A 25,399-nucleotide genomic window follows, 5' to 3' on the forward strand; every position below is an offset into this window, starting at 1 on the left:
CCTCTTTCCTTTCATAAGCAAACTACTTCACTCTGCATGGCAGATAAGAAATTAATACCTCCTTCTACTTTGAAAAGTGGGGTTCTCCTCATTATGAAGTGGTTATTTTTGCATGGACGGCCGTTGTGCTGCTCCTAAAAAGTCAAGAAAACATGGGCACGTGGGAAAGAAACCAGAAGCCAGAATACTAATTGTGAGCCATAATACACATTGTTTAGACATTAAACAGAAAAAAATACTCCTAGACTAAATAAATTAAGATTGGAATTTGCCATTTGAGAATCTAGGCCACTATCTCCAGTACTGGGGATGGTCTAGTGTTTAGTGTTTAAACATTAAGCAGCAAAATACTCCTAGATTAAATAAATTAAGAGGGGAATTAGTCACCCGGGGATCTAGGCTGTACGCCCACCCCGGGGGGCAGGCTAGCACAAAGAAGGCTCACACCACAGGCACAGACAGTAGAGGGGACGAAACACAACATTTAATACTGCTGCTGTTTCCTGTCCCCGTCAACCCAATGATTGTCGCTCCTTCCTGCACACTGAAGTGACACACAGATGAGCAGGTCTCACCCCAACCCCGTCGGGATGCAGACACAGATACTTTCCCAAACTCCCCCACCAGGAGACTCTGCGGTGCAGTCGGGGCTGAGCCCCGATGAGACTCGTGCTTTCTCCTCGCAGTTCCGGGGCTCGGTGAAAGCCGGCGGCAGGGTGCCTCCGTTAATGGCAGCCCCTGGGTGAGTCAGGTTTATCATTTGATTTCCATCAGCTGACCAACGTGTGCCTCCTTGTTCCCTGGAAATCTGCCTTCTCAAACTCCAACACCAAGTACAGTCCGGCTGCTCGTGACACTCCAGTTAGACTGGAAGCACACCATTCTTCCATACATATATTTACTGAACACCTACTATGTGCAAGGCACTGTGTTAGGTGCTGCTATAGGACGGTCATGAGAAAATGATTAGCTTAGAGTCTGGGTTGTGTTTTTGTTTAAATAATTGATATGAAATTAATTACACGGACCTAATTCCTTAATTTTCTTCCAAACTGAAGAAGAAACCCAATTACATATGACGGGTCTGATTTAAAAACACATGGCATAGCATAGTTGTACTTTACCTCACGTTCCATACAGTATTTCCAGAAGTTTTTGAATATACATAAGGCAAATTTAAAATAGAAAAATAAACCTTGTTCAAAGTAGATGTTAGTTTTAACCATACTCTGTATCAAGTGAATTTCATATACAAGTATAAATACCAAAAGTCTTTATGGAAAGGTAGTTCGCGTCCACTTGCAGTAGTCCTAACAGGGGTAACCGTACGTTAAAGTACTACAGAGTCTGTCCCTAAAAATGTCCACATGGAGAAAGTTTACACAATACATAATTTGAGAACAGATTTATATGCTGAGAAATTCTAATGTGAACAAAGTGAGTTTCTTTTATTCAAGGAGCAAGTGCAAAGAAGGGGAAAATGTAAGCACACTGTTCAAATCTTACAAATACACTAAAGCCTGTCATTTAAAATGTTGACTGCTTTTCTTCTGAAGAGCCCTGTGAATTCCATCTGAATTCATACTGGTTCCAGGTTTTATTGGTATGGATCTGTGTGGCTGCTTTAAAAATAAAAAATGATTGCTTCTAAGCTTTATGATAGCGTTAAATTGCAAAAAGAACACAAGGTAATGTCAGCTGAGTAGATAAGAAAGAGCTAGCTGTTTAAAAGAAAAAGAAAAAGAAAAAAAGCTAGCCTAAGACAGTATCTCTAGAGAGGAAAAAACCTAAGAGCGAACGGACAGCAGTAGTTCTAAGGGCAAAAACAAGGAAACAAGGCAGGAAGTTCCCAGCCGTTCTACAGCAGTGGAAGCCAAAGTCGGGACTCAAGGAACTGGGCCACTCCTGTACCTTGGACACAACACTGCCTGAAGTAGAAATAGTAAAATATTCACTAAGTTAAAATACGTTTTATATTTTATAGCATATTGAATACACACATAAAAATACCAGTGTTTTTGTTTTTTTTTATCTTGTTTCTGTTCAGACACTTGAGCAAATATGTTCTTTGGTGGCTGGGAGTTTATCAGTATATACGGATAATGAAAGCTAAGACCAAAACTGACCTGCCTAGAAATAGAAGACTTGAAATCCTATACCATATAAAGTAACGATCAAAAGTGGACTTATGAGAAACAACAGAAAGTTAAAGATACACTGCAATAGGACTGATACTCATTCTTCCCCAAATCATACTCTAGCTCCCCCAATAAAAACCCCTACAAGCCTATTACGTTTTAAATCTGTTTTGAGATTTTCCAAGTGGAAAGATATCCCAGATACAAATATATCATTCTAAGTTTTAAAATCATCAAAGTCAGTGAGAAGAATGTACATTCATTCAATATATTCATTTATAAAAGAAAAAAAAGTCTGAACAGTTCAACCAAAGACGAAGAATTGTTCTTGATTTTTCATTATTCCTTTTTAAATAAAGTATAGATGTACAGGCTGACATTTTGATTCATTCAAAATAGTCACATCCCTTTTTATGTGTCTTTTAAGTTTCCAAAGTCTAACATTTAATACCACTCTTACTTAACACAGTATTTTCCGTGGAAGGGATCATAGAGCAATGAAAAATCAGAAGCAGGATGGCTTAGGAAGCCTTATAACCTCTAAATATACACACATTTATAACCTGTATTTCTAAAGAAACAAACTTTAAGTAATGCTAATTTAACCAATAGAGAAAAAACTTCTATCAAAATATACAATTTTCATTACAGACTAGAAGGCTAATATTAAAAAAATAGCTGTAAGCCAAAAAGTTTGCTGATACGGATGACGGCCACCGCCGCTCTGCAGCACAAAGCGTCAGCGCGAGTCCTGGCACTTCCAAGTTCATCGCCGAATTCATAAAGCTGAACCCAGTCTCTAGGTCAAGGTATTCCATTGCTTCTTAACTCAGCTTTTCAGAAGAGGAGGGAGGAACCAAGTAACTCAGAATCTCAAGTGGGATTTATGCTTCACCATGTACCTAAAACAGAATAAAAGAAGTGAGGGTGGCGACAGCCCTCACTGCGCAGGACCCGCAGCACGCGATGCGCCTGAGCAGCGGAGGGGAAGGTGAAAACTGGGTTCCTTTCACAAGATACCCATCACTCAAACACCCTCGAGGGCACAAGCACTGGTGCTGACACACAGGGGTGCACTGGTACACACACGTTCAAGTCTGCCTTCCACACTCACAGTGTAGGCCATAAACCTCGCTCCACCTATTTCAAAGGTCAGTGGATCCAAGATATTTGTTAATCCTCTATTACAGATCAGCACCAAATTAGACAATATTTGAAGAAGGAAACTGGGGAAGATGGTTTACAACTTTATGGAACTTAAAATGTAACTGATGAGATACAAAAACCACTATGATTAACACACGGCTGAGTGTACTCTAGGATCAGAATTACCTATCCAAGGTTTCCCAGAACCGCAAGAAAACTGGTCTGTCCAGATGGCGTTTGTGATAGCTGAGTTCTAATACCGTGACGTCCCATTTCTGAACATTTGGATCTAGACGAACTTCATCATATTTGAGATGGAAGGCTTTAACTACAGAAGACAGGGAAGAAAAAAAAAGTCTTTTCTATTCAAGCTGTAATCAAAATTAGGAAAACATCTGTAAAGTGTGTATGTATACATCCCGCGTTATATTAACAAGAAAAAAAATGGAAAAAAATTCAAAAAGTTAAAAAACACTCAATTTTCCCAGTATCAGCTGAAGCTACTGATATAATCAGCAAAGTTACCTCTTAAATAGATGCTGAGCACTATAGTATTGTTGGAAACAGTAGTGAGCATTTATACAAGTCAGCCACTGGGGATTAAAAATGAAGAATACGGCAAACTAAAATGCAAATGGCGCAGTGAAGAGTAAGAAAAACACTATTCATACAGTAAATACACCAAGGGTAGACAATGTCAGACTCAAAATAGAGTCTTACCTAGACTCTGAATCCAAAAAAGGCAGTGGTGTCTAAGACCATAAAGGTCAAGAAAGTAAGAAGCAAGCATACAATGCAAGTGATCCAGCTAGCAAGAAGAGCGGACAGTTTAGTCTAGGAAACAGGAAATCTGAAATGCCTTACGAACGGTATTATAGAGAGTAATATAGAAAGGGATAAAAGACTAATGTAACTGGACAGAGGTTCAGAGCGATGCAGGGCTCCCAGCTTTATCAGAGTGTGCACTTTTGTTCAAGGGACATGGGCAATCTCTGCCAAGTACTTAACAGAGTCTGCTACAATTTAGTAATCTAAGAGAAGAAGAGTTGGGCTCTTCAACTAGGTAGAAATTATATAGAAGAGAAATATTCAAGAGAGAATTGGGGAGTAAGAACAGGCCTAAATAAAAACAATGAAGGGAAAAAGAAAACATTCACCATTAAAGACACTGAACCTTTCAGTGAATGACTCGCACACACCATGCACTATTAGAGACACGTGGACACACCAGTGGCCAGAGTGGTGTCCACTCTCAGGAAGAACACATTCTGACAGCTGGCGTATGAAAAATATTCAGGCAGCAGAAATGCCACTGAAGGAAAACAAAGCAGGATAGGGAAGCAAGGTAATACAAGTGTGTGAGGAATGTTTTACATCCATGTTCAGGGAAGGCCTTTTTTGAGGAAGCAACCTAGAAGGTGGTGAATGAAAAGTATGTCTTGCAAAGACTTAATTAAGAGTATCAGGCGGGAGGAACGGCTGCCACAAAGGTCCTTGAGATACATGAACAGGCTGAGAACGTCTTATCTCCAGTTAGTTCTTGGAGGCGATGGTCTACATCAATCTGTTTTATTCCACAGGTGAGTCCAAGCCACTGGAAGCTTAGATCAACAAAGTGCAGTTTTCATTTTTAAACGACAGTCAGTCCTGGTAGTGCACGTCGGTGATCCCAGCACTTCAGAGGACGAGGCGGGGGTGGGGGGTGGGGGCGGGGTGAGTCCCAGGCCTGCCTGGGCTGCAGTGAGATGCGGCCTCAGTCAGTCGGCCAGTCAATACCCACCCACGAAAACTGCCCTCCGAGGTCTGGGCAGATGGAAGACTTACAGACTTTCTCCTGGGTAATCTCACGGACTCACCCCAACTAGTCTACTATTGTACTTGCACCCACTGTCTTACCAAGTTAACTGGGTTTTGCATGCATGTATGCAAAATGCTTAAAATTTGTTTCTCAGGTTTGACGGGTTTTTTTTTTTTTACTAGCGTATAATTTTTTTACTGTCATTAGCATCACCCAGTATAGGGTTTCTAACAAGAAAAAAAGTGACATCACTGAACATTTTTGATAGGTACTCTATTAATTATTGTTCCATAAAGCATACTGGCATATTGGCTTTTGATATCAATAACTCACCAACATTCGACTCTTAATGGAAGTTTAAAATAAGTCATTTGTACCCAGGAGAAAAAGCAAAACCATGTTGTTTTTAGAAGCAAAATCCTCTTCATCAGAGACAAATTATTCATTTTGACGTTAATTAAATCAATTTGTTAGAAAAGCTATATGCTACAGGAGTTTGGAAAACCCATTCTTAAAAATGTTGTCAATTTTTAAAGTTATTAAGTTATTTTGTTCTTCCTACCATACATTTTGCTTTTGTAATATGATTCCTGGTTTTCTTTAAATGACTGTTTAAAATACAGGTGTCTATGGCTCACACCTGTCATCCTAACTACTCAGGAAGCTGAGATCTGAGGGTCATGGTTCAAAGCCAGACCAGACTATTACCTCCAATTGACCCAAAGGCCAGAAGTGGGGCAGTGGCTCAAATGGTAGAGCGCTAGTCTTAGGCAAAAGCAGCTCTGGGACAGTGCCCGGCGTTCAGCCCTGAGCTCGAGGCCCACAACCAGCAGCACCAAAAAAAAAAAAAAAAAAGTTTAACAGTTTCGTTTTTAAAAAATTACTTTCCTAAAGATACTTCCTTAACCATCTCAAGAGATTCAATTGGCATAACTTATTTTTATACTAGAAGAGACATCTTTTTCAATTTGAGCTAGTATACTAAGTCATTAGTATAAAAGTTTATCACTAATGGAGAAACAAAGTAAGATTTTTCTCATTAAGATGGTGTGTGTGTGTGTGTGTGCGTGTCTGTCTGTATATATTTCGGTTGTGAGGCCTGAACTTGGCCTAGGTGCTGTCCCTTAGCTCTTCAGCTCAAGGCGAGCGCACTACCACTTGAGCCACAGCGCCACTTCTGGCTTTTTCTGCTTATGTGGTACTGAGAAATCGAACTCAGGGCCTCATGCATGCAAGGCAAGCGCTCTACCACTGAGCCACCTTCCCAGCCCTATAAAAACTTATTTTAAAAAAGAACTATAAGTTTTTAAGTTTCTACAAGTAAAAACAAAAGATACCAGTTATATACCAACATAATATAATGAATGAAATATTTCGTATGACTCAGGCTTGCTTCATGCATAAATCCTACCAGCACTCTTGGTGGGGAGCAACGAGGCAAAAGAAATGGAGAAGGTGCCCTTTCGAGTAGTGTCCAGATCCACGGCCACGGCATGACCACCGTCGCGCAGGCGGCTGGGATGAAGGACAAGGCTCTGCCACTAGCCCACTGCCCTGCCAGAAGCAGGACCTGAAACCCCAGACGGCCAGCCATTAGGACGAAGGCCCTCCAGCATCCTCACCACACTCTCTTCATGTGCGCCTAGAGGAGCACTAAGCCAGGGGAAAACAGGCAAATGGCCAAGCTAGGTTCTTAGGATGCGGAGATTAGGAATCAGGGTTCAACGATAAGCCAGCAGGCCGCCTCCCTCTCCTGTGGCCGGGCAGGGTGGTGGCCACACCATCATCCCGAGACATGAGGCAGCACAAGAAGCAGGAGATGTCCAAGCTGACCCTGGCGAATGTGAGACTGGACCTTGAAATGACCAAAGCAAAAAGGAGGGGCTGAGGGCGTGGCTTATGTGGCGGAGTACTTGCAAGCCCAGTGCCTGTGTTTAATCCCTAGCACAGGAGGGCAGGGCACGCAGCAAGGATGGTGCCCGGATTCCTACACTCAGCAGCCACTGTACGGGTGGCAAACCATTTGAGAGAGTTCGCATCTTGTGCCGAGGAGGAGCCCTGCCTGTTAGATAATAAGCCCAAGATGACAACTTGGGGCAACTGGCTCTTCCTCCCACTGCACCTCGTGCTTCGAGGCGCACTGCACCCTCCTCGCCACCCAGCACCGGCCAGCCCACTCCTGATGATTCTGCTGCTGCACTTGCAGGGGCTCTAAGCACCCAAAGAACCCAGCAGAGAACCGCAGTCCTCCCGGCCCCCTCTCAAAGCGCCGTGCCACACCACACGAGCAGCTCTCTAAATGCCAGCAGAAAAGAAATAGTGCAGAGGCAAGGCGAAAGAGAAGCATGAACAAGCTGTGTAAGACATCATGCACTGGGGCTGGGAAGGTGGCTCAGTGGTAGAGCACTTGCCTTGCATGCCTGAGGCCCTGGGTTCGATTCCTCAGCACCATATAAGCAAAAAGAAAAAAAGCCGGAAGTGGCACTATGGCTCAAGTGGTAGAGCGCTAGCCTTGAGCTGAAGAGCTGAGGGACAGCGCCCAGGCCCTAGAGTTCAGGCCCCACGACCGGACCCAAAAAAAAAAAAAGACATCATGCACTCAAAATGTTGTCTTCCATGTTGAAAATGGGCTATACAACTTGTGGTGGGGACAGGAGGGAAAACCGGGAGAGCGCAAGGGAAGGGGCGACAATGTCCAAAAAGAAATGTGCTCTTCACCTGTCTTACGTAACCGTGACCCCTTCACATCACCTTTGTAACAACAATAAAAAAGATGTAAAAAAGGGATGTCTTTAAGCAGTATGGAGGATAAACAACAGTAACAATGAATTCTACACAGCTGAGCATATATTTTTATATGCCGAAGATATTTTTTGGTTAAAATAGTATTCAATGAAGCAAACCAAGTATATAAAAGACAGGACATTTGCATTCACTGACATTTTCCTTTCATTTAATTTGCATCCTCTCTGCATATTTAACTTCTATTTACCAACTCTCTAAGCATTACTCTAACGATAACATAAAGAGCTATAATGACAGTAGTACTGTAATTCATTTAAAAAAATAAACAACAAATGATCCCAGCTTGGAATATTTGTGGCCGAATGGTGGTACCAGCCACAAAACTGGTTAGCAGAAAAGCTGTGCCTTCACAGCAGTGCCATGTATATTCATTATAAAACATCACAATCGCTTTACATTAATTCTACTCATGTTACTATTTTAGCTGCACCCTCCAACTACATAATCGTTTGAACGGTCCTTCCAAGCAAATAGACAGACTAGTGGACTTGGTTGTCAGAGGCTGAGATGCAATCCACATGCAGGGCTGTGCTCAGAGGAGCTCACTGCAGGCCTTCTTCTGTGCTGAGAACACAAAAGGGAGGCCACAGCAAAGGCCTCTCTGTGGGAGGACTTGCATTCCGGCCACAGAAGGCTACAGCAGAGCCTGTACTGTGAGTCCTGTCAATGAACTGAAATAGCTAAGAGAGAAAGCAAGTGGGAGATGATGGTCAGAGAAGTAGCCACCAGAGACAGAACACTTGAGCTGAGGTGTGAATAAGGAGGAAAGGCCGGCCAGTTGTGTTACAATTATGAGCATGATGGGAATAACTGGCAGTGAGTGTCATAGGGCATTTTGAGTTAATGCTACACCGTTTGGGTCAGCAAAGTTAGCCAAATAAACACTGATTATTAGCCACACATGTAATCCCAGCTACTTGGGAGGCTGAGATTGGGGGATCACAGCTCAAGGCTAGCCAGGACAGAAAAGTCTGAGAGAACTCTTTTTGGAGAGCAAGATGTGGTACTGGGTGCCAGGTACCCTACCCACAATGGAAAGCCCAAAACAGGAGGATTCTGGCCTCCGTTCACCGAGAAGGAAGTAGGACACTGTCTTGAAAATAACCAACACAAAAGAGGGCTGGGAGCACAGCTGGACGGTAAAGGTGCCTATCTGGCACGGTGAGCCCCTGAATTCAGTATTGTTAATTTAAAACAACAAGGAAGGAAGGAAGAAGGGAAGCAAGCGAGGAAGAGAGGAAGCGAGGGACGGAGGGAGGGAGGGAGGGAGGGAGGGAGGGAGGGAGGGAGGCAGGCAAGCAAGCAAGCAAGTGCGCTCGCTCATTATCATTGGGTTCATGTGTGGAAACATCAGTGAAAACCACAAATTTGTACAATTTATAAAGCACCAGGAACAGTGGTGTACATCTGTAGTCTCAGCTATTGGGAGACTGAGGCAGGAGAATGGCAAATTTGACACCTGCCTGGGCACAGAGCAAAACCTTGTCTCAAAAAACCCCCAAAAAACAAAACAAACAAACAAGAAACTAGTTACAATTTTAGCATAAATATGCTAACATATCAATGACTTAAGTGACCTAAAAGAATTATCAATGTTGTAAGATAATCAACATTCACTTCCATATATAACCGCACAGAAAATATTAACGTAGGAAAGGGCTTGAAAATACTCCCTGGCTCTGTGTTCCTTCATTCAAGGCCACCCGTCAGTACACTCACCGCGTATGCAGAGCCACATGAGCTCTTCTCATAAAGAACGTTTCTATATAGGATAAGCAGCAAATATACCAAGAGCCTTACTTTTAGCAAATATGTCGACTGGTGATCCATCAGGCAAAAGCCATGGCCAGCCTTTGAACTGCCACGCAGGACCTTGAACAAACACTGCTACAACTCGGTCCCTATAAGTAGAAGGTGGGTGAGGGAAAAAGGGAGAATATCTCAAAGTTGAGCTTCAGGTACTGTAAACTGCTAAGGAAACAGTCCACCGTTATTCACCTGACACAGCCTCCTACCTCCTAGGAGGGGCCAGGCGGAGACGGCTCTATCTATCACAGCACTCGGAGGCCGCTGTCCCTCCCAGGCTTCTGTTCCTTGTTTGCCCCATTCTCAGCTACCATGTTTTAAGCGTAGTAGCTGCTGAAAGGACTTACAAGTGTAAAGCTTCTTGGTTGCTATCACCTCTTCCTTCAGTCTCCCCTTCCCCCCCTCCCATCCCCCCTCCCATAGTTCATGTTTTACATACTGTACACTGAACATAATGACTGCATTTGCTCCCTTTCCTGCCTCACTCCTGTGCCCCGCCCCCTTCTGCAAGGCATGTTTCTACTTCCTGGTAACACTGTGATACACAGTGCACTAGGGTTCAGAGGCGGCGGGCCTTTGGGCTCTTCCCCTAAGCATACCTCCTCACGCCAGTCTGCGTGTGTGTAAGAGCGCTGAGCCCTGACTACGTTACCATGCATGGCTGTAGTTTTTCTCTGGCTTCCACACATGAGAGAACATGCACCAGGCTTCGATTTTGTGATTCTAAATCTTTCAGACATATTCACACAATAGTTTCCTATGTCTCGGCCTTTTCCTTTCCATTAACTGATGTAGGGGTGCACTTTTCCAGTGAATAGGAATTACTAGATATATATTAACTGAAACATTTTGTTTTAAAAAGAACTAACTTAAAATTCAAATACATCTTATTTTGTTTTAATTAAAATATAGTAACTCATCAACTATCTGATGAAGCCCAAGGCCTTATTTTCTAGTTCTTCAGCTCTTCAGAAACTATCTTCAGAAGCCATCTTGACTTTTCTACTTCTCCAAGTGCTTCCTTTACCCTGCATGCTCTATGTTAGGCTCCCTACTCCTGCCTCCTGCCCCAGTCCTGGGCCTGAACTCAGGGCTTAGGCACTGTCCCTGAGCTTTTTTGTTTTGTTTTTGTTAAAAGCTAGCACTCTACCTCTGAGCCACAACTCTACTTCCAGCTTTTTGGTAGTTTAATTGAACCTAAGAGTCTCACAGACTTTCCTGTCTGGGCTGGCTTGAATCTCAATCCTCAGATCCCAGCTTCTCTGAAGCTAGGATTAGAGGTGTTAACCATCAAAGCCCAGCTGTAATTTTTTAAAGCAAGTTGTTTTTTCCTGCCATTCCAACTGCTTTTCCAGGAGAGAATAAATCTCTTTCTAGGCACTCACATTTCATTATCTTGTACATTATTAGTTGAGAAATCATCATAGGTACTCCCATGAGTAGTTTAAGGCAGTAACCACCCAGCTGGGAGCAAAACACAGGGTGGCTAGTATCACTAATGAAACATAGTAACTATGAGGCAGCTCTACATTGGCCACACGCATACATCGAGCCTTCAAAAGCAACCTGCAGGGGCTAATACTACCATACTGTTCCTCCATTTTCAGATGAGAAAACAGAAGTGCCTTGGTATACTGGAGAACAATCCACTACACCCAGGGGGCAGGGGGAGAGGGGCAGGAAGGAGACCAGATGATGAACGCTGGGCACCTGGGACGTGGGTGGCCGGTTCCTGTTTAAGGACTGAGAACAGCCACTCAATCATCTATTATATATTATACAGAGTTCAACCTTTCAATCCAAGGGAAGGGTCTTGGCAAAGCCCAGAGACCTGGGGACTCCTCACATCCAATAAAACCTCAATACTCCTGAGGAGAACTGCAGCCTTAAAATTCTTAACCCTGCTCAAGATTTCTGAAGCTAAAATTAAACCTGAAGGAAAAAAAGAAATCTTCATTCCATGGGATTATGCCCCACACTATCAAAACCATCTTCAGTACTGTGACACTGAATTAAATGAATTTTACAATGTAATTTATCCCACACAGCAGCTGAAATACTACAATGGTATCATTGTTGATGACCAAGTTAGAGCTACATAATCAGTGTTCAATAACAATACAAACAGATACATGGTATACACACACACACACACACACACACACACACACACGCACGCACGCACACACATATACATTCTCTCACTTTCTCTCTCTCTCTTACCAGTCCTGAGGCATAAGTTTAAGGGGCTGGTCTACCACTCTATACGGTACAGTGACGCTAACTGCAGCACCCCCTGGCTGCATCTGATCTTTTCTTCTCTGTATCAGAGTTTCATTTTCTCGTTGACAGCCTTGTTTCTTCTTTTCATCCGATGGAACAAATCTTTGAATAAACAGAAAAAAAAAAAAAACAACAAATGCATTCAGTGTGATGAAGTTAGGAAAATACATTTTGAAATAATCTTTAATCTTTAGAAGACTAATGTTTTTAAGCTAAAATGTTTTGAAATACATCTTCTATGCATATATAGATCATGCTGCCTATAAAGTATGGACCTTTCCTTTCCTTTCCTTTAATTAGTATGTAACATTCACCACACTCAATCTTCATTTCTCAAAACTATCTACTAGAGAAAAACAATAAAGGAAACTTTATTAAATAACAAAGAGGAAGAAACTCATGTGGCTAGATAGGCTTCTCCAGTGGGTAGCGTAGTTTATGCCAAATCTTCATATCAGTTCACCCTTTTTCACAGTTCTGTGCATCAGCAAAATTAGGAAAAATGCCATAAAGCTTCAGTTGCTTTGAAGATTTTAAAGTAGGGAAATCACCTTATACAATAGTCTATTTTAGTAAATATCATTAATACCATCAACTCGACCTAAATGGTTCAATTCTCCATTCACTCCCAACAGATCTTTTCTAAAATTCTCTATCTGCAGAGCCACTGTCAGCTCTACAGTTTGGCTCTTGTGGGCATTTTAACAATTTTAAACAATCTTTTCTTCAAAATAAACATAACCCAAACATACAGTCTAAGAGTCCCTCCAATGGCATTTGGCCAATACAACCAACGCAAAGAGACGGCCCACGAGGTGTGTGAGAGCCCGCACTCTGAAGTTCCTTGGAAAGTTTCAAAGCCACATGTTGTATTCATCAAACAGTATCAAAGCTTTTAATACATGATGGCAATAATACTTAAGTTTATGTCTAAGCTGACTGATTTCACCTTTTGAAACCTGATGAAAAACCAAGGTATTCATAACATTAAAAAAAAAAAAAGGCCTAACAACCAAAGTACCAGTGGCTCACACCAGTTAGTTCTATCCAGTAAGAAGTATAAGATCTGGAGGACTGCAGTTCCAAGCAAACCCAGACTCTACTTCCAAAATAATCAGAAAAAAAAAAAAAAAAAACACGGTTGGAGGTATAGCTCAAGTGGGCAAACAAGCCAGAGGAAAGCACCCTGAGCTCAAGTCCTAACAATAAGTCGTCCCAGATAATCAGCTACTCTTCCCAGATCGGTTTTCCTAGTCAGACTCAACAGAAAACATCGAAAATAATACTAACACCCTGAGATACAGTACTCTGCTGAAAACTGACTTCAAATGGAAACCCACAAGCTACAAAACAATATGTGCAGTACACTGTCCTACAAATTATTGTGTGTGTGTGTGTGTGTGTGTGTGTGTGTGTGTGTGTGTGTAACTCAGTTCTTGCACTCTTGAACTTGTTCCAGAATAAAAGAATCTCACTGAGTAAAAGGATCTCACTGTCAAAAAACAGAAAAAGATGCTGGGTGCTGGAGGCTCACGCCCGTAATCCTAGCTATTCAGGAGGCTGAGATCTGAGAATAACAGTTCAAAGCCAGCCTGGGCAGGGGTGAGACTCTGATCTCCAATAAACTACTCAGAAAGCAGAAGTGGCGCTGTGGCTCAAGTGGTAGGGTGCTAGCCTTGAGCTGAAGAGTGAGGGACAGTGCCCAGGGCCAGAGTTCAAGCCCCACGACCGACCGACCGACACACACACACATACACAAAGATGCTTTCCTTCAATTTATCTCAATTAGTATATATCTAGATGGGATTAAAATGTTTTAATTCTTAAATATAATATTACATATTTCTCCCTTTGGCTTCTGGAAGATGCTGTGAAAGTATAAAAGTATTTCTCATCTTTAGTAAGGAATGAGTCATAAGATACAGGTAAGTAAAATATTAAAATATCCAACTAAGTCTACTGAAGAATTAATTCAACTGCTGCTACCTAAAAAGTTACATAGCATCTCCATGTTTACTCACTGATTGCTCTAATTTTTACTAAAGTTATGTAGTTTTTCAATTGAAGACAGAATTTTCACATCTTCTTTTCTAACCAAATCATGATTATTTCCTTAGAGTGCTATAGCCTCTATTAGAAATAAAATGAATTATTTCAAAATGCTTTTCAGCCTTGACACAGTTGACAACTTAAGGATAGACCTATGATCCCTTGAACTTAAATCTACTAAAAAGACTAGTATTCTACAAAAGGTCAATATAAAAGTTACCTGCTCACCCTATAATAATTGGTCAAATCTCCCACACCACAGACTGTGAGATACACCACTTACATTGTACCACTATGGACGAAAACGACTGCCAGCTAACATTCCAACAGTACCTTACGCCTACACACCTAAATTGGAGCCATCTTCCTGGAGGGAGCTGGCTACTCTCCTGACTGGGACTCCCTGTCTGACACTGTGAGAGGAAGCGCTTTTGTTCACCTATGGTAGGTTCTGCATAGGTACCACTACTTCATTCCATAAAATACTTGGCTGTTGTTTTACAAGAAAGCATTGAGATCATTCCTCCTACAAGAAAGAATTCACAAACACCAAATTTATATTCCACTGCTTCATTTCAGTTTATTTCTGCACACGCAGCACTTTTATGGACACAAGATTTACGTACTATGAAATGTGCAAGTTAGTGTTTATATATACCCAGTGTATGCACCATACCAATTACGACAAAGAACAGAACACATTAACGCATTCAGTGGCTGTACAGGCAAGTCACATCCTAGTCCCCATTCGCAACAGACAAACACTGTTTAGATTTCTGTCACTATTCATTAATTCTGCCTGTCCTGAGAATTTAGACATACAGTAATACGGATGTACTCCTTTGTACCTGGCTTCTTCCAATCAATTTAATGTGTCTGATATCCACCCATGCTGTGGGTTTATCAGTGCTTCATTCTTTTATTCTGGGTAGAATCCTACGGCAATAATACACCACAATTTATCCATTTTCCTGCTGGTAGGTATTTGGGTATCTTGGTCTATTTGGGATGCAATAACAGAAATACCACAGATTAGGTGACTAACCAACAACAGAATTTTGGTTCTCATGTTCTCCAGTCTGGGAGGTCCAAGATCAAGAGGCACCTGAGGAGTCTCATGAGGTTCATCCACCGTGCTCTCCACAGTGGAGGGGCATGGGGGCAAAGGGTTCGCTTCATGGGAACACTGACCCCACTTCTGAACACAACCATCAATGAAAAACCATCATACTGGGGTCAAGCTTCAACACATGAGACTGGGGAAGAAGGGAAGGGGTATACACAAGCATGCTGTGTGAGTGGTTGCAAATGTGGGTACTACATAAAGCTAAGCTGAGTTAGTACTCTATAGGTGCGTTTATGAACCTGTGTAACATACGTTTTCTTCTCTCTTTTGTAAGTACCTTTGAACAGACCTGGTAGATCATGTGTTAAGTTTAGCTTTACAACAAACTGTGGGGAAGTTTTCCAGATTAAGCTTTTTCCCAGTTTTAGTTTTTCTTTTTTTTGTCAGCCATGGAGCTTGAACACAGGGCCTGGGCATGTCCCTGAGCTTATTCACTCAAGACTAGCATTCTACCACTTTAAGCCACAGAATCACTTCCCATTTCCTGGTAGGTCACTGGAGATAAGAGTCTCATGGACTTTCCTGACTGGGCTGGCTTTGAACCACAATCTTTAGATTTTTGCCTCGAGAGTAGCTAGGATTATACAAGTGAGCCAATGACATCCAGCAGTCTTTTTCAGTTTTTCTCAAGTACTACCTCATTATGTATTTGTAAAGACTTCTGCTCATGCTGATTGTCTTTCTAATGTTGATAAAGTGGAGTCACTGACATTCTGGCCCTGACTGTTAGAAATATGCAATGATAGTATTTCCAAACTGTGCCAGGAGTACCACCTAGCTCTCGCTAAGATGTCATCAATTAGCAAGAAATATCCCAGTTTCAGAGACATTAAAACATAAAGCATGTGCCTGTCTTAAAGTACAGTGCTCCAGCCAATTAACCCAAGGGCTGTAAACCATGGAACTATTGGTTTGGTTACTCCAGGCAAACGGTCAATTCTCAATGAGTACTCTTCCACTGTAACTCCATTCGCAACTTACAAATATGAGCCAATGATGACAGCAATGGCCAGATTAAAGTAAACAAAGCAAACACTAAGCCTATCATCTTCTGCCAGACTAAAGTCTTAATGGAGCACATCGTACTATTTTACTCCTTGCCCAAGAAGTGTGAAGAAGTACTGTGCTCTTTACATAAACTACTGTCATTTCCTAGTCTATAAGGTGGCATCTTAGAAGCAATGCATCTGACATTCAAATCTGAATGAGGTAATTCTGGTTTCCTAGCCTACCAAACTTTAAACGCATCTCTAAGGATGGATTTAAATTTACTTAATTCTAAATTTAAGCCATGTGTATTACACTTTGAATCTATGAATTTATCGCCTTTATTCAAAGTAGCATTTAATTGTATTGAATTCTGCCAGTGTTTTCTTTACTACAGCAATTACCTAAGTTGTTATTTTCCCACCAGTCTTCAGGTTTCCTGAAGGCCATGGCTATGGCCTTCACACCAGCTAGTGTGCTGCTCCCCTCTCCCAGGGCTCAGACACTGGCTAATGTGGAAAATCACCCTGAAAGACTTACGTAGCTAGAACCACGTTATTTAAGATTCCTGAGTGTTCTGACATCCATTCATGAACTGTGACAATTATATTTTTATACTTATTTTGAAGGGAAAAAAAAGAACAATGGCTTGAGGTAACATGAACAAATTATGACCTTTACCAAGTAGGTCTTTTTTCCTTTGTTTTTTAACTGTTATGGCAGAGTTGCTGTGGAGGGGTTACAGTAATGAGTTATGAGTACAGCTATTTCTGAACCTTGTCTCCCGATCTCCCCCTCCCCACAGACTAGATGTCCAGTTCATTCTCCATAGTGTCTACTGAGTGTCGCTGCTGTATTTGTTCATCCTGCTCCACCTTCTATGTGTCCTCCCTTCTTCCCCTCCCAAATGCAACAAACAAGAGAAAACAAAACAAAAACAGCAACAATAGCAACTAAAAAAAGTCTCATTTCCTTTTCTTGGAGTTCACTGCATAGACCACTGTTTTATATGAGCATCTGTTGATGACTTTGTCTACCACCTGCACACATGTCCTCCTTGGCCTTAAGAGTACGTTAATGACTAGGGTCCTATATAATTTATCATGTCCCAGTGTGGGTGTCCATATACATGTCTATGTGTGTCTATAATCATGCAGTGTGTACTTGTAGATTTATAGGCACGGCACATTCTAGTTACCACATGAGGGAAACCATGCAGCCTGTTTCATTGGCTCTGGCTTACTTCATTTCATATAATTTTTTCCAAGTCTTTCCATTTCCTTACAAATGGTACAATATTATTCTTTCTGATGAGTAGAATTCCATTGTGTATATATACCACATTTTCTTGGTCCATTCATCCACTGAGGGACTTGTAGGTTGATTGTGTATCTTGGCTATGGTCAAACAATACCACAATGACCATGGCTGTGCTGGTGGCTTTAGTGTGGTCTGGCTTATGGTCCACTAGATAAATGCTCAGGAATGGAACTGTTGTGTCATAGGGAAGCTCTATGTTTAGTCTTTCCATATTGCTTTGCAGAGTGGTTGAAAGTTTACAATCCCAACAACATGTAATAGGGTTCCCTTTTGGCCACATCCCCGCCAGCATTTGCTAATTATTAGTTTTCCTGATAATGGCCATTCTAACTGGTATAGGTCTTTCATTCTGCTTATATGATATGATAATATGACAAACTCCCTAAGTAATTGGAATAATACCTCCAAAAAAGCTAAGTTATTAATAAAGTCCTTCAAGATTCTTAAAGGCATCTTTGAGTATTGAGTTAAAAAACTGTAAAGAACATTTGGGTGAAAAAGTAATGACCCTGTGCTTCGGCAGGCATAGCAAGCACTTACAAACCTATTCAATCTAGGCTTGGTTTCCCACGTCTCACAAGGCTTCTTCTAGTCGTATAGAAAACAAAGCTCAAATCCTCTCACTGTAAGAAATCTAGTAAGAGTTCCTCTTCTCATAAACTGGCAATCGTGTTAAATTCAGCACAATGGTAATACTTGAAATAAGGCCATACTTGTCTTTTCTTCCCTACCTTTCCCCAAGACATAAACTTTACCCATTTGCAAAGAAAACTAGAATGTCTCAAAACTGAATATGCAGCAAATGCAACAATATCTGGACATTTAAACTCAAACTGGGTAGGCATAGTGGCAAATGTCTTTAATCCCAGATACACAGGATTTGTAGATGGAGAGGATCATAATTCGAGGACAGCCTAAGCAGAGGTTAGTAAGACCTCCATTTCAACCAGCTATGATGCAAACCACATGGGAAACATGTTAGGATTATTGTTCAAACTGGCCCCTATAAAAATATAAGACACTATCTGAAACAAATAACTGAAGCCAAAAAAGGGCTGTGGATATGGCTTAAGTGAAAGAACTTGCCTAGCAAGTTCAAGGCCCAGTATTTCCAACCTCCATACTAACAAAACAGACCCTTCAAACGGAAAAGTTAAAGGGATGCTTCCACAACATATTCAGTAAATCTTCACTGGAGTACTCCTCACATTCACTGAAGACTCAATTTCCTCAGAAAAATATCCCAAAGAATATCTATGTGAAGTAAGTTATAAAGGTCAAGCCTCTGAGAATCATGATGGGCCATAATCTGAAGATTTAATTCTAAAAATCCCAAATAAGAAACAGGAAGGACCTCTACATCTAAGAACATTTTAAATTATCTTTAAAATAACCACACAGGACAATTTCCCTCCTACAACGGATGACCTCATTGAAGGCTAGCTTATCATCATCAATAAGGGATCTAGAAGTTACTGCAAGAAGATCTTCAATGTGGCAAGAAAATTAAAATTTGCTGTCTGCCGTCCTGAAGCAGCTCTAAGCGCTTGCATTGCCTGTGGCTGTAAACATGGGCAGCTGAGGATCGTTCCTGTCATGTAAGCTCCAGGAACTGTCCTTGCCCTGCCTGCTTCTTTCCAATGCCTCAAGCAGTTTCCTCACAGGCAGGAAAGCGAGGGGAACGCTCTCCAATGCCTCAAGCAGTTTCCTCACAGGCAGGAAAGCGAGGGGAACGCTCTCCAGATCTGAGCCTTGTTCCCTTCTCCTTGGACTCTGCCATCATGCACAGAACACACGTTCTACCTAATTTATTTATCGTAAAATAACCTACTACACTTCTTTCAGGTTTGCTATTTAGCATGTTAAAAGTTAAGCCTCGTTTTATTTTTGGTTTCATTTACTTATTGGAGGGGCTACAAAATTGAGGAATCTACGCCTTTACATAAAACCGAACAATCTAGCCAATTTGAACCCTGAGTTACAGCCAGTCCTAAAGTTGTGTGGAGGAGGTTTCAATTATGCATTAATTACACAGCAAAGTCTCCAGCTGATTCCAGCAGTAGGGAGATGTCAGTTGCAATGAGGTGTTAAACAATGAAGGAAATGTTTTGAACTTGAAAGAAACCTAGCATAATCTACCCTCAAAATGTCGTCCGTTTAATGGTTTGTCTTCTCCATAGCCAGGCTTTTAAAGACAGACATCAAAATCTACTTTGTGATTTCTGTTCACTATAAATACAAGATTCGTAATATGTTAAGATAAACATTGCAAAGGTTCTAGAGAATGAAGAACTGATAGCATTTTTTTTGGGAGGGGCCAATAAAAGCTTATTAAATCATGTCACAAAGCAAGCAACAACTTCTTTGCTATATAAAAGTCATGTAACAATGCAAATAATACATTACCCGCCTAATTATGCCAGTAGAGTTCCTTTTCATTCCATTCTCTGCACAAGCACAATTCTCTCCACAATGGCTAGCCATTCACTGGCACCCACTTCTCAAAGTGCCCAGTGGGTCAGGAAGGTCCAGGTAAACTAGGGGTGCAGCCAGAGGCCTGGGCATCGACCAAAAGGGGTAGCCACAAGTTCCAAGTGTCCCTTGGCTTGGCCAGAGTCAGGCTCAGTTACAAGAGTCCCAGAATCCCACCTGCTTCTAATGAGATACCAGAATTGCTTGAGTGTTTAAAGTACTTTCACTTGCTAGTTATATGCAGCAATAACCCTAGTTACTCAGGAGGCTGAGATCTGAGGCTCGTGGTTCAAAGCCAGCCCAAGCAGGAAAGTCTGTGAGATTCTTATCTCCAATAAACTACTCAGAAAAGGCCAGGAGTGCTGTGGCTCAAGTGGTAGAACGCCAGCCATCAACACAAAGAGGCTCAGGACAGCACCCAGGCCCTAAGTTCAAGCCCCACAACTGACCAAAATAAATAAATACTGTAGCTATTAAATAAAATTTTGTATTCTCCTAACAAATAATGCTGACTCAGTAACAACTAATTTTCCAGTGACATCTCAGTGTCCTAGGAAAAGAAGCTGCATAATGCACTTACTTCAAATCCTGCAGAAGGTCTTTCGCATTAAGCATGGTAATTAAAGAAGTGGTAGCAGCAGGTATTATGATAATGGGTGTCCGTGATCCTATAAAGACCAAATTTTAAACATATCAAGTAATTATTATTAGAATTTATTAGAAGCAATTATACTTGCTCTATCTACTAGAAAATGAAATTTTCCAAATATATAACTAATTCTTTAGAGCTAAAAAAAACTAGTAGTTTCAACTAGCAATAACAGGAAAAATATAATCAATGTGTCTTAGGTCTGGACCAATCCGAACAGGTACGAAGCACATTCATTAATAGCACCAGCAATGGTTTGTAACCTAGTTCAAACACTTTTGCTTCTTGAGTAACTTTAAAATCTTACCTTTCTTCTGATTTGGAGGAGGTCTTGCTTGAGAAACTGTAAGAAGGGGGGAAAAATCACAACTGAGTGTTACAAAAACCATATTCTTATTTTCAAGCTTTAACAATGAAGGCCTAAAAATTGCCAGTATTCACACTACTAGCTATAAAAATTAAAAAAAAAACATACAAAATATTTTCTCAAGTAATGTTACCTCTCTGCTTCATCAAAATATGAAAATGACTTAGCATTCCTCAGCAATATTTTATGTTCATGGACACTAAGTTTTGATACAAAGGAAATCATCACACAGTAAATGCAAAACCAGTGGATAAAAGCACACAGCAATTGGCCAAAGGGCATTGGAGAGCACAGCTATTTCACTGGGAGTTAGGATCTAAATACCCGCTTTCCAAAGAATTTTTAATTTCTTCTTAGGAAGAGACTATTAAAGTAAGGAATAAAGTGTATTTGAAGACTTATACACGTGATCTTAATATATCTATGTTACCAATAATATTAACATTATCTTGAGCATAATGTTATTATTAATGGTATGGTAATGATTACAGTTTGACATAAATTATGATGTTGATTTCAATTGATTAAATAATTTTGGTTGTGTTAGAAACTATTGTTTTACTTTTTTTTATTGGTGGTAGGCCCTTTACCATTTGTACCATGTCTCCAGGCCAGTTTTACTGGGTTTTTTTGTTTTTTGTTTTTTATGGTCAGTCGTGGGGCTTGAACTCTGGGCTTGGGCACTGTCCCTGCGCTCTTCAGCTCAAGGTGAGCATTCTACCGCTTGAACCACAGCACCCGTTCCAGTTTTCTAATGGTTTATTGGAGATGAGAGTCTCACGGACTTTCCTGCCCGGGCTGGCTTTGAACCGCAATCCTCAGATCTCAGCCTCCTAAGTAGCTAGGATGACAGGCGTGAGCCACCAGCGCCCGGCTCAGTTTTACTGTTTTTAATATGAGATAGACTTCATAAAGCATTAAAAAAAATTCATTGGCATTATGACAACTGTAACTTAACAGATGAATACTAAAAATAAGAAGTGCTGCAGATTCAATTTTCAGTATCTATCCATGTAATAAAATCTTAACAGTGAGGGCTGGGAAGGTGGCTCGGTGGTAGAGCGCTTGCCTTGCATGCCTGAGGCCCTGGGTTCGATTCCTCAGCACCACATAAGCAAAAAAGAAAAAAGCCAAAAGTGGCTCAAGTGGTAGAGTACTAGCCTTGAGCTGAAGAGCTGAGGGACAGCGCCCAGGCCCCATGACCGGACCCCCCCCCCCGCCCCCGCCAAAAAAAATCTTAACAATGAGACTCACAAGACACTATGCTGCAAATGAATTTTACAACTTGGAGGGAAGGAAAGGAATGGGGAGGTGGGGAGAGAAAGGATAGTAGGAGAAAAGCAAAGGAGGGGTAACAATTCTCAACAAGAAATGTACTCATTACCTTACTCATGTAACTGTAACTCATTTTTACAATAAAATAAAAAAAAATTTTGGGTCTGGTTGTGGGGCCTCAACTCTGGGCCTGGGCGCTGTCCCTCAGCTCTCCAGCTCAAAGCTAGCGCTCTACCACTTGAGCCACAGCACCACTGGCTTTTTTTTTTCTGTGGTGCTGAGGAATTGAACCCAGGGCCTCATGCATGTAAGGCAAGCGCTCTACCACTGAGCCAACTTCCCAGTCCCAATAAAATAAAATTTTTAAAAAATCTTAAATGTATTCTATGTGGCATATGCAATGTTGGAGTTGGCTTTATTAAAAAAAAAAATCACAAAAAAATTTAGAAAACATAAAATTCCTATTCCTTCTTCATGATGCTGTAATGGAGAACACAAGACACTAAGAATTGTCAAGACCACAGAACTTCACAGCACCAACACTCATTTGTGCAAATTCTTCTATAACTTAAAAAATAATTTTTTTAAAAAATTGGGCATGGTGGAGGTGTCAGGAGAAGCTATGCTGCCCTGCACAGGTCACTTAAGAGATTGGGACAAGGAGGTAGTACATTCCAGGACTGCACGCAAAAGGGAATCTATCTGTGTGCTTCTTGCACACGAGAACACGGCTCAGCAATTCTGAAACTGTTGTATGTGTATACAGTGCTGTGTGAATTTACTGTGCTACATCCACTGGCCTGCACTAAGTGACTGGTGAACAGTAGTGGGAAACTCTAACTCAACTGCCAGGTTTTAGAAACAGATACTAAGAGAATCAAATAAGACAATTTTCAAGTCAGATGCTAAGAGAATCAAATAGACAATTTTCGAGTATGTTCCCTTTAGAGACAACACCCCTGCTACATTTTAACTAATTCTTCAAACTCTTCTGTACAAGTTGTTAGATAATATGATCTTCCAGGCACAAAAAGCTCACACAAGCACATATTTACTGTTGTCTTTTCATTATTCCTCTTATTGAGAAAAACTACTGAAACTTTCTCAAATCATTTCTAGAAAAAGAACTCACAAGTCTGATCATCTATACAGTGTAATCTAGCATATGATATTTCAGTATTTGAGGAAAAATGAATGACAGTACCGTCCCACGAGTAAGCAAGAGACAGAAGCTGCTGTGCGTACAACAGAGGGAGGGCGGACAAGGGCGGGCGGAGGACGGAGGACGGAGGGTGGAGGGCGGACAAGGGCAGGCGGAGGACAGAGGACGGAGGGTGGAGGACGGAGGGAGGACAAGGGCAGGAGGAGGGAGGAGGGTGGAGGGCGGACAAGGGCAGGTGGAGGGTGGAGGGAGGAGGGAGGACAAGGGCAGGAGGAGGGTGGAGGGCGGACAAGGGCAGGCGGAGGGTGGAGGGGGGAGGGAGGACAAGGGCAGGCGGAGGGTGGAGGGAGGAGGGAGGACAAGGGCAGGAAGAGAGAGGAGGGAGTAGGGAGGACAAGGGCAGGAGGAGGGAGGAGGGAGGACAAGGGCAGGAGGAGGGAGGAGGGAGGACAAGGGCAGGAGGAGGGAGGAGGGAGGACAAGGGCAGGAGGAGGGAGGACAAGGGCAGGAGGAGGGAGGAGGGAGGACAAGGGCAGGAGGAGGGAGGAGGGAGGACAAGGGCAGGAGGAGGGAGGACAAGGGCAGGAGGAGGGAGGAGGGAGGACAAGGGCAGGAGGAGGGAGGAGGGAGGACAAGGGCAGGAGGAGGGAGGAGGGAGTAGGGAAGACAAGGGCAGGAGGAGGGAGGAGGGAGGAGGGAGGACAAGGGCAGGAGGAGGGAGGAGGGAGGACAAGGGCAGGAGGAGGGAGGAGGGAGGACAAGGGCAGGAGGAGGGAGGACAAGGGCAGGAGGAGGGGGAGGGAGTAGGGAGGACAAGGGCAGGAGGAGGGAGGACAAGGGCAGGAGGAGGGAGGAGGGAGGACAAGGGCAGGAGGAGGGAGGAAGGAGGACAAGGGCAGGAGGAGGGGGAGGGAGTAGGGAGGACAAGGGCAGGAGGAGGGAGGACAAGGGCAGGAGGAGGGAGGAGGGAGGACAAGGGCAGGAGGAGGGAGGAAGGAGGACAAGGGCAGGAGGAGGGAGGAGGGAGGACAAGGGCAGGAGGAGGGGGGAGGGCGGACAAGGGCGGGAGGAGGTCAGAAGTCGGGAGCCCCTACTTCACTCAGTTGGTAAAGGCGTCAACAAATGGACTCAAGAATTTAAAATAAAGGCTCGGAAAACCAAATGCAAGGAAAGGGCAAAATACAAAACGCCCCAGATGTCAACGTCAGGTGCTAGGGGCTCATGTCTGAAGTCCTAGCTGCTCATAAGGCTGAGACTTAGAGGATTGTGGTTTTACACTACACCAGTCCAGGTAGAAAAGTCTGCAAGAGTCCATCTCTAATTAACTAGCAAAAAAGCAAGACTGGAGGCAGGGCTCAAGTAGTGGAATGCTCCAGCCAAAAATGAGGAAGCGTGACACCTCTGAGTTCAAGCCCCAGTACAGAGGCTGTGTGCACGCATGGAGCGGGTGTTCCACGTGAACTGAAAAATAAAGATCACAGGTTTCGGAGGGGAAACAACTCCAGAGGAGCATTCACAGGCTGTCAGGGAAGGGCGCTGTGACACCCGTGCTGGCAAGCTTGACCCAACAGAGGCAAGGAGGCAATGCAAAGCACTCAATAATAAGGGTCTGGCTCTGTTTTTTCAACAAAGATTTATTTTAGTATAACAGGCTAAAGTAGGGAAAGAAACACTGCCTGCTCCCCATGCAGGAAATGGGAGTTTGAGACCCCTTCATAGCCAGGGTCTGCTTCAGATGACTTAAATGTGTACCCGCATTTGCCACTGCCAGGGATATTCCTATGGTAAGCTGGTTGACTGCACTTAGCCTCAGTTTCTTCCTATACACAGAAATAATAATTCCTACATCATGGTAAGTGGTGTGCAGACATTAAAAACAATAATGTTTATCAAGTTCTTAGCCAGGTCATGGTATGTATTTACAATTTCCTGACCCTCCAGCTAGAGCTGATGCTGAATGCTGCTGCAGTGACTCTACTACATAGACAGAGTGACTCCAATGGCAAGCCAAAAAAA

At 42.4% G+C, this 25,399-nt stretch overlaps 1 protein-coding gene across 1 annotated transcript in view; it reads right to left on the minus strand.

Annotated features, from left to right (window-relative positions):
• Window positions 1–272: 272 nt before the first annotated feature.
• Cdc73 (cell division cycle 73) overlaps window positions 273–25,399 on the minus strand; it is a 92,887-nt gene continuing 67,760 nt past the window's right edge. The window contains exons 12-17 of the mRNA XM_042701169.1: window positions 20,887–20,922; window positions 20,511–20,598; window positions 11,917–12,078; window positions 9,688–9,788; window positions 3,471–3,612; window positions 273–3,040 (exon numbers count right to left, since the gene is read on the minus strand). Coding sequence (XP_042557103.1) covers window positions 3,004–3,040; window positions 3,471–3,612; window positions 9,688–9,788; window positions 11,917–12,078; window positions 20,511–20,598; window positions 20,887–20,922 — 566 coding nt within the window. The 3' untranslated portion in view covers window positions 273–3,003. The remainder of the gene's footprint in view (window positions 3,041–3,470; window positions 3,613–9,687; window positions 9,789–11,916; window positions 12,079–20,510; window positions 20,599–20,886; window positions 20,923–25,399) is intronic.

This window comes from Dipodomys spectabilis, unplaced genomic scaffold (genome assembly GCF_019054845.1).
Source record: "Dipodomys spectabilis isolate Male_0828 unplaced genomic scaffold, ASM1905484v1 ptg000288l, whole genome shotgun sequence".
In the NCBI taxonomy this organism is placed as follows: Eukaryota; Metazoa; Chordata; class Mammalia; order Rodentia; family Heteromyidae; genus Dipodomys; species Dipodomys spectabilis.